The following is a 7,979-nucleotide window of genomic DNA, read 5'->3' as shown; positions in this document are numbered from 1 at the left end:
ATCTGTCCTTGAGAGATGATGGAGGCAGGGGACAGGGACCACCATAGCACTTGCTGTGGCATCTCTGTTACACTGTAATCCTTTAATTCTTGTTGTTAATGGACACTGGGCAGCTTAATGCCTCATCTCAGCTTCACCTCTGCAAACAGGCTTCCAAGACCCAAGGCTTTAGCCTGCACTCCATGTGGTCTGTGTTTGCTTTGGAGTGATTGCACCATAGGACACATTATCTACAATAGCTTGTACAGATGGTCTCAAGAGAAGACTGCGACTCCAAGGCGAAGGTGTCACTTTGCAGGGCTTTCATCCTTGAGTAGAATCCAGCACAGCAAAGGAAAAGCAAAAGTTGGAAATTAGAGGAAACAGTCGTCAGGGACCAGTATGGGAGCTGAAGTGATCCCGGAGAGCTTCAGGTTTAGAGTTCTCTCAGCCTGTGAACTCTGATGCTCTTCCGAAATGAAAGGAAGGAGGCAGGATTGGAATGGTTTCAAGAAGGTCCTTTTCATCAGGTAGACAAACGCTGGACATAGTGGGTTCAAATGATTCTAGCTGTTATACCATACTGGAAGTCCTTCGTTAGCCCGAGAGGTTTCTGACGTGAGAACCCCTGAAGTACTCTTGTTTTAATTATGATAACATTCTCTTCTGAGAGACACGGGGATTCCCTTTCCATTTGTCTGATGCCTAGAATTTCTGCTCCTTTCCACCACAGTCCTTGAGGCAGACAGAGAGAAGAGAGGGACAAGAAAGTAAAAGCAGCTCCTTCGTCAGGAGAAAGGTCAGAATCAACAGCTGGACCCAGACCCCCTTAACAGCGGAGTGGGTAGGATAAAAATGTCACAGCTTCTTGTCATACAACTGAATGGCTTGGGGAGAGTCACTTACAACAGCGAAACAATGGCTCTGGCGGTAGAGTAGGAACGGTAGATCTTGAATCAGTCACCTCTGAGTTTAAGTATAGCTTCCTTATTAACCAGCTCTGTGCATTTGAACATCTCATTCTAATTTACCTTTAGGATTAAACACACACACACACACACACACACACACACACACACACACACCTTCTACTGTGCAATCACAACTGATCTAAGAGCACCTTTTCCAGGCAGGTCAGGATTGGCTTGCTGATTACCAGAAAAGCTGGTGAAGTGCTCAACATGGTGACCTCAAATGGACAGGCCTCACTTCTCCAAGGTGTCCTCAGAAAGCTATGCAAGAGTATGGAGTGGGGTGGAGGTGGGATGGGCTTGGTGCCACATACCTTCAATGCCAGTACTTTTGAGGCAGAGGCAGGCCTATCGAGTTCCAGACCAACCAATGACACTTTGTCTTAAAAAGGGGGGAGTGGAGGTTGAGAGGGATGCTGGAGAGATGGTTCGCTGTTTCAGAGCACTTGCTGCTTTTGTAGAAGACTTGGATTTGGTTACCAGCACCCATATGTTGGCTTACAGTCATCTGAAATGCCAGTTCTGAGGATCCAGTGTTCTCTTCTGGCTTCTGTAGGCACCAAGTACACACATGGTGTACATATATACATGCAGATGCTTATAATACATACACATAAATTAAAAAAAAAAACCCTAGACCCTTAGACTATGGGTAGTGGGGAACAACTCACAGGCATCTTCTAGGTCCCAGCCTGATAAGCAGCCGGTGGGAGAGGGAAAGGAGGAGGTGGCTGGATGGCTCTTTGGACTATGAGGACATTAACTGTGAGCTTGGGGTCTTAGCACTGTCTATGTCTCAAGAATGTCCTTTTCTTCAGTCTATAAACCCCTAAATTCTCACAACCACTTCTGGTCCTCCCAAGCGCTTGTGTCCTCTCGAATCCAGTTTTGCTGGCTCAGTGAAGCCGGCTGCTTTCACCTGTCAGGGACAGACAGAGGGCTAGGACTTGTTTCAGTGAGCAGAATCTCCTCAGAGCAAGGACAACAGCAGCTGCTAGAAATCTCAGGGTGGCACATGTTTCCGAGGTGGGCAGGGACTCATCAAGGAGGGAGGGAAACTAAGGACACTGGGTAGATACTGCAGCCAAAAGAAAAAGACTCCCTGGGGCTGCCTGACTCTCCACCTGTCAGTCCCTCCTCCTGTCCTCACTGTCCCTGTCCCCCTCTTTCTGGTGCTGATCTGATACTGCCACTCTGAGCACTGAGCATTTCTGTATTTGCATCTCTGCTCTGTCCTCTGTTGGAAGCAATTCTACTTTTCCCTCCACTTCCTCTCTGAGGTGACATCTGTCCAGGGACAGCTTCCCACAGGGACCATAGGAGCTGAGGCTGGTGTGAAGCCCCCAGGCAGCTGCTTTTCTCTCCCTCCCAGTTCTCACTGTGGCTGGTGGAGCTGCTCACCCTAGCTCACAGCTGTGCATTTTCGTGTTTGCTAGCCTTTTTTTTCCCCTAGGAGTTCCCCTCTGGCTTTCCCCTTGCCAAGCATGCCTGGGCTAGACAATGCTGGGAATGGCAGATGGTGTGATATAGGAGAGTTCTGTGTGGGGATCCCTTCAAAGATGTCGAATCTTGCCTTTTTTGGTCTCTAAAGTGGAGAGGAAAGGGGGAAAGGCTGCAGACTGAGAGGGGTGAGGAGTGCTGACCTCTGTAGGCCTCCTGGGCCTCCTGACCTTCTGTGCCAGGCTTGGTGAAGTGGAGACTGGATGACCAATAGCTGAAATGGGAGGAAGGGGAAGAAGTAGATGGAAGTCAGTGAAGTTCCAGAGATCATGTTTCGCTGCAGTGGCTTTTGACAGTCAGGAAGGTGGTGGAGGTAGGGTGCCAGAGTGTCGTCAGGCCACACTCCCCAGCATCCACTAGAATCCTTGGCTCTAATCCCTTCCTGTACCTAAGGGCACTGGCTGGATTGGGTACCGGGTAGCAGAAAAGAAAGGGAGGCTGCCTGCCTGATGAGCAGAGACGTCTGAAATAATCTTACGGTTGTTTGGCATCTCGTCCTGGTTATTGGGATGTACATACAGATGGAGCCTGTGTAGCTTTCCTGCCTGTGTGAGTTTGTGCCTGGGATCGGGGGATGTGCAGTTCCCTGGGGCCCTCAGAGAAGATGCAGCAATGCCATGCTCAGACCAGAGCAGCAATCATAATGCAGGCGACAGGTGTGGGAAGCTGTGCTGTTTGGCCTGAAGTTGAGGCTCAAGAGACTTTAGTCCTACCTTTCCCTTGGCTTCTGAAGTGGACTTGGGTGGCCTTCAGCGTGGATGGAAAGATCAGAATAATTTGGCAGTGACCCGATTACCCCCAGAGTTCTTGTCCCCAGAGGGCCGAGGAGCCACAAAATCAAAAGTCATGTGGTGCTTGACTCGGCCCTTGCCCTTACTCCAAAGAGCAATCAGACCAAAGCAGAGGGTCACTGAGGTGAGGAAGGGGAGGAAGCCCACAGCTAGCACCATAGCCACACCCCTGCTGTCCAGAAAGAAAGGCCCTGGGATCCCTGGCATAGTAATGTTGGGGTCAGACAGAGTGCCATTTGGTGGCTCAACTTGGATAACTTCCAGCCAGGTCCTCAGAGAGTCATTCCCAGCGACATTACTGACTACACAGACATAGGCCCCCCTGTCCCGCAGCTGCACCGAACGGATCTCCAGCGTACCATCCTCTAGTGCCCTTACTCTCCCAACCCTTCCTAGCCAAGCCCCCTGAGGTCTCATCCAGGAAACAGTGGGGGCTGGATCCCCATCTCCAGAGCAGGAGAAAACAGCATGCCCGCCTTCCTCTGCAATGACCCATCGGGGCCCGGACTTCCGGATCAGGGCTGGTTTGCAAGTGAAGTGGCCTGGAGGCAGAATGTCTGAAAATTCCCTTAGGCTCTTCCCTTGGACGTGCTGGGGTCCCGCACAAGCAGGGGGGGATGTGCCGAAGTCCAGGCGGCGGCGGAGGCGGAGCAGCCAGAGGAGGCGGCAATCACAGGTTAGGGGGTTACCAGACAGCCTCAAGGTGACCAGTTTGTCTGGAGAAGGGAAGGCGGTTTCCTCTAGAGTCTGAAGAGCATTGTCTGCTACATCCAACAAGTGGAAGGCAGTCAGGCCGTGGAAGGCATGGGCAGCGATGGAGGTGAGGCAGGCCCCTGACAGCCTGAGCTCCTGGAGCCGTACCAGGGGGCTGAGCCGTCGGGCTGGGATGGCCGAGATAGGATTCTGAGATAGATCCAAGACTCGGAGGAAGCTCAAGTGGTGTAGTGCTTGGAAGGGCACTGAGCTCAGATTGCAGCGGGTGATGGCCAGGCTGCTCAGATTGAGACCAACCAGGCTGCCTGGGTCCAGGGCCTCCAGAGATGGCCAGTGGTGGATCTCCAGCTCCTTTAGTTGCCCTAGCCCTCGAAGTGCCCCAGCTGGCAGCCTCTCAATATCCAGTTCTCGAAGCCTAAGAGCTGCCAGTGTTGGGAGCTGGGCAAGAGCTAGGCCGGGCACTGTGCTGAGGTTGCAACGTTCCAGAGTGATGGTACTTACCTTGGCCAGCCCTGCAAAAGCTCCCGGGGCTACAAACACCAGGTGATTGTCTCCAACCTCCAACTGTTGGAGGTTGCCTAACTCACCAAAGGCTCCATCTAGAAAGAGGACAATTTGATTGAGGCGGAGGTCCAGCAGTGTGAGGGCAGACAGGCCTGAAAATATCCCAGGACCCACAATTCTCAGCCTATTGCCCTGAAGCCTCAGGGTGAGCAGACTTTGTAGGCCCTGGAAAGCCCCAGGCTCAAGGGTGGAGAGCTGATTATAGCTGAGGTCCAGTTCTTGGAGCTGGCCCAGTCGGGAGAGCATGCCACGCTGAAGTCCCCACAGGCGGTTACCACTCAAATCCAGGAGTTCCGTGTCCGGTGGAAGCCCTCCAGGAATAGTGTCCAGTCGCCTATGGGCACAGAGTACTGCCCGGGTCTGGGAGGTGCAGTCACACAAAGTAGGGCAGCTACTACTGATGCTCCCTCCAGGCAGGAGGAGCAGGAAAAGGAGTGGGGACCATGGGAGCCAGGCTTGCTTTGGAACAGTGGCTGGGTCCATCCCCGGAGGCCTGGAATAGATGATGACATGGTCTTTTTTTTTTTTTTTTTTTTTTTTTTTTTTTTTTTTTTTTTATGGCTTCAGATGGTAGTGACCCTGCACTGCACTGAACCTCCTTAAAGGGGAGGAGAGGTGGATCTTGCTAGCAAGTGTGGCACACAACCAGGGAAAAGTGCAGTACCTTAATGGGGAAATCTCTCCTTTGCAGACATGGATAACTGGCCAAATACTTCCTGTGTATGATCCCTAGTCAAGCTGATCTCTGTGATGGAAAGTTTAAGGGATTGAGTAATAGGGAAAGAACCCTGCATCTCCCTGAAAGGAGCTTTCCCCTATATCTAGGAGACCAGGGATTCCTCGGGACATCTCCCTGACGTCGGCTTTCTGAAAACTCTCACCCCATTCTTATTCTCCTATATGTTGCACCTACAACTTTAACCAGAGCTCGGGGAGATCCCATCCAGACTTGAGTTTCTGGTTCTGTGCACCTGGATAAAGGTCCTCGCCTTGACCAAATCATCAGAAGCTAGGAGACATGCAAGCCTCAGCTCTGCTCCAGTCTCTGTCCTCTTTCGGCCTGGCCCAAGGCCCAGGATCTGGACTAGCCAATTTGGTGTCTCCAAAATGATTGTGTGGATGGTAAGCCTGTCTGTATTTTATTCATGGAACAGAGTTCAGGGGCCCTGGATGATGAGATTGGGAATCCTTTATAAGAGCCCCAAGGACAGCACCTCCTCCCTTATAGATGAGGTATCCCAAGGGTACTCAAATATTTCATGGGGTCCTCAGCCTTGAGCTTCTCTTATACCCTTCTTTGCTGGTGTTCTGATTCTAGCTAGTCTGTGCTTCTGAGGGAGAGCTTCCACCTGAGCTGCCTGAGAAGACACGAGAAAGGAGGCGTGGACAAAGAGGGAGAGACAGCACATGACCTGCTGCCATGGGTGGGAGGAAGGGAGCCACTGGGTAGCACAGTGGACACCTGGATATCAGCACAGCACCCATTGTATGTAGTGAGTACCAGAAGCCTGGGCAGCATCAGGAGGTGGTGACCATGATAACTGTAGGAGGCTGGACAAGGTGATAGAGATGGGGGCATCTTTAGTCTCAGTGCCTCTGCCCGCCTTGCTAATGCAATAGGGACCACGGGAGAGGAGGAATATTAGAAAGAGATGGTGAGCAGATAGGAGTAGGAGCAGGCTGATACTCCTGGAGGCAGCCTGCTGTGTTTCCCTGGCTGCAGCTCCTGCACCTCTGGACTTTGAGGCTTCAGGTTTTCTGGGCCCTGTGGAGTTAGCTTTCTGCTGCATGTCCTATTTTCTCCCACGTAGAACACCGGAGAAGCCACAATTTTCTCTTTTCTTCCTACACTCCAGGGGAATCGCTCTGGAGACTCTCTAGCAAATTCAGAGGACTAAAGCAGGTGGGAAACTGAAGATACCAAGTTCAATCCTCAGTCTGGATGCGGAGGGAGGAGCAGAGAATGAGGGATGCAGGAAACTGCTGTGGGGTCACTTGGGGAGGGGAAAGAGTGGCAAGAGACATCAGCTGCTGTCTTCCCTCCTGACCCTTTCACAGCCTACTGGGCATCTATGTGGTACTAAGAATTTCCGCCTCTCCTCTCCCTCTGCCTGTTCTGGGAAGTCCACCTGACAGCTAGCCCTTCATCACTGTTGCTGCACTTCCTGTTCATCCCTTTGCTCTGCATTCAGCAAAAGTGCAGTGAAGCATGTGTGCCAGCTCCCTTCCTCCTGCTTCCATGAGTTTTCTGTCCCCAAAGCTTGCTAGCCCAGTGGCTGGGGGACTTAGGGTCTACATCTTTTATTTCTGCAGTGGCTAATTTAATCACAGTCCTCCTTTGCTATCCTCTACGAGTACAGGACGGGCCTCTGGTCACTTTGCAAGAAGAGATGGATGTTACAGAACTCTTTCTCTTCTCCTGGGGTCTGGAGCCTGGGGCATTTCCCCCTCAGGGAGACGGAGCTTTCTTGTCTATGTGACAGCCACAGACTTGTATGAACACATATCCACCTTAAAGCACACCGGATTGAGGCATGGGGACCTGCGTGATGAAGGGGCACTTAGGAGAGAGATTTTTGGAGTATCCACACAGATGGGGGGGCGATTTCTAGAGGCTAAAGAAGGATGGGTGGTCTCCTTGGACTCTCCTTACTAGGGGTATCTGGGACATTTTAGTTTTCCAATTACAGGATGAATGGTCGGCTAGGGTAGAGGGAACAAGCTCTCTTTCCTATATGCTATTTAGCATGGCCTTGTCTTTGAGAATGCCATGGGAAAGGGCAGTTGAGACTAGCCCACAGAGGGGTGGGAGCACTTACCGAAGAAGCTGGTGGGTGGCATCAAGTTGGGTGCTGCATCTCTTCGGGGCTGGGGCCTGTCCCATCCGAGCTGTACCTTGGCCTCTCCCCCTCCCCTGAGTGTCTGACTCCCCACTCCCCACTGCCCGGCAGCCTGCCGCAGCAGCCGGCTGGCAAGACTGCTGTTGCTGCCGCTGCTACTGCGGGCTGCGCTGCCAAGACGGAGGGAGAGAAAAAAGCCAGGAAGCATTTTCTTTCTTTTTTTTTTTTCCCTCCTCTTCTCGCTTTTTAAACCAGAATGAGTCTGCAGCAACCCTGTTGGTGCAAAATAAATAAATAAAGCGACCAGGGAGGGCTGCAGCAAGCGCCCGCTACAGGATGACGAATCGAATCGGGGGAGGAAATGAAGAGGGGGACCCAGGGCTGGGGCAGGGTCTGTTACCCAGACAGCCCTGGAAGCGGGAAAGAATTCTGACATTCCGGTTCCTCCTGAGGAGCAGAGAGCTCCCGGGACACCACTTCCACAGCCTCTAGTCTCTTAGATGCAGGGCGATTCTGTGTAATTTCTAAATCTAAACGAGCCTGTGGTTACTGTTTGTTGGAAGTTCAAGGTCTAGAATATCTTCCTTCAGTTTAGTTTGCCATTCCTCTTGGGCCAGGTA

The 7,979-nt window shown here is 51.9% G+C and overlaps 1 protein-coding gene across 1 annotated transcript; it reads right to left on the bottom strand.

Moving 5' to 3' along the window:
• Nucleotides 1-3,217: 3,217 nt before the first annotated feature.
• On the bottom strand, nt 3,218-7,567 carry LINGO4 (leucine rich repeat and Ig domain containing 4; the record flags this gene model as incomplete). Its single annotated transcript, XM_080916604.1, has 2 exons — nt 7,339-7,567; nt 3,218-5,012 (listed from the first exon to the last, which is right to left on the bottom strand). The coding sequence occupies exons 1-2, from the start codon at nt 7,401-7,403 to the stop codon at nt 3,218-3,220; spliced, it is 1,860 nt and encodes a 619-aa protein (XP_080772730.1). The 5' UTR covers nt 7,404-7,567.
• Nucleotides 7,568-7,979: the final 412 nt, after the last annotated feature.

This window comes from Micromys minutus (genome assembly GCF_963924665.1).
Source record: "Micromys minutus genome assembly, chromosome: 4".
In the NCBI taxonomy this organism is placed as follows: domain Eukaryota; kingdom Metazoa; phylum Chordata; class Mammalia; order Rodentia; family Muridae; genus Micromys; species Micromys minutus.
The sequence above is the reverse complement of the archived record's forward strand: the minus strand, read 5'-3'. Positions and strand labels throughout refer to the sequence as shown.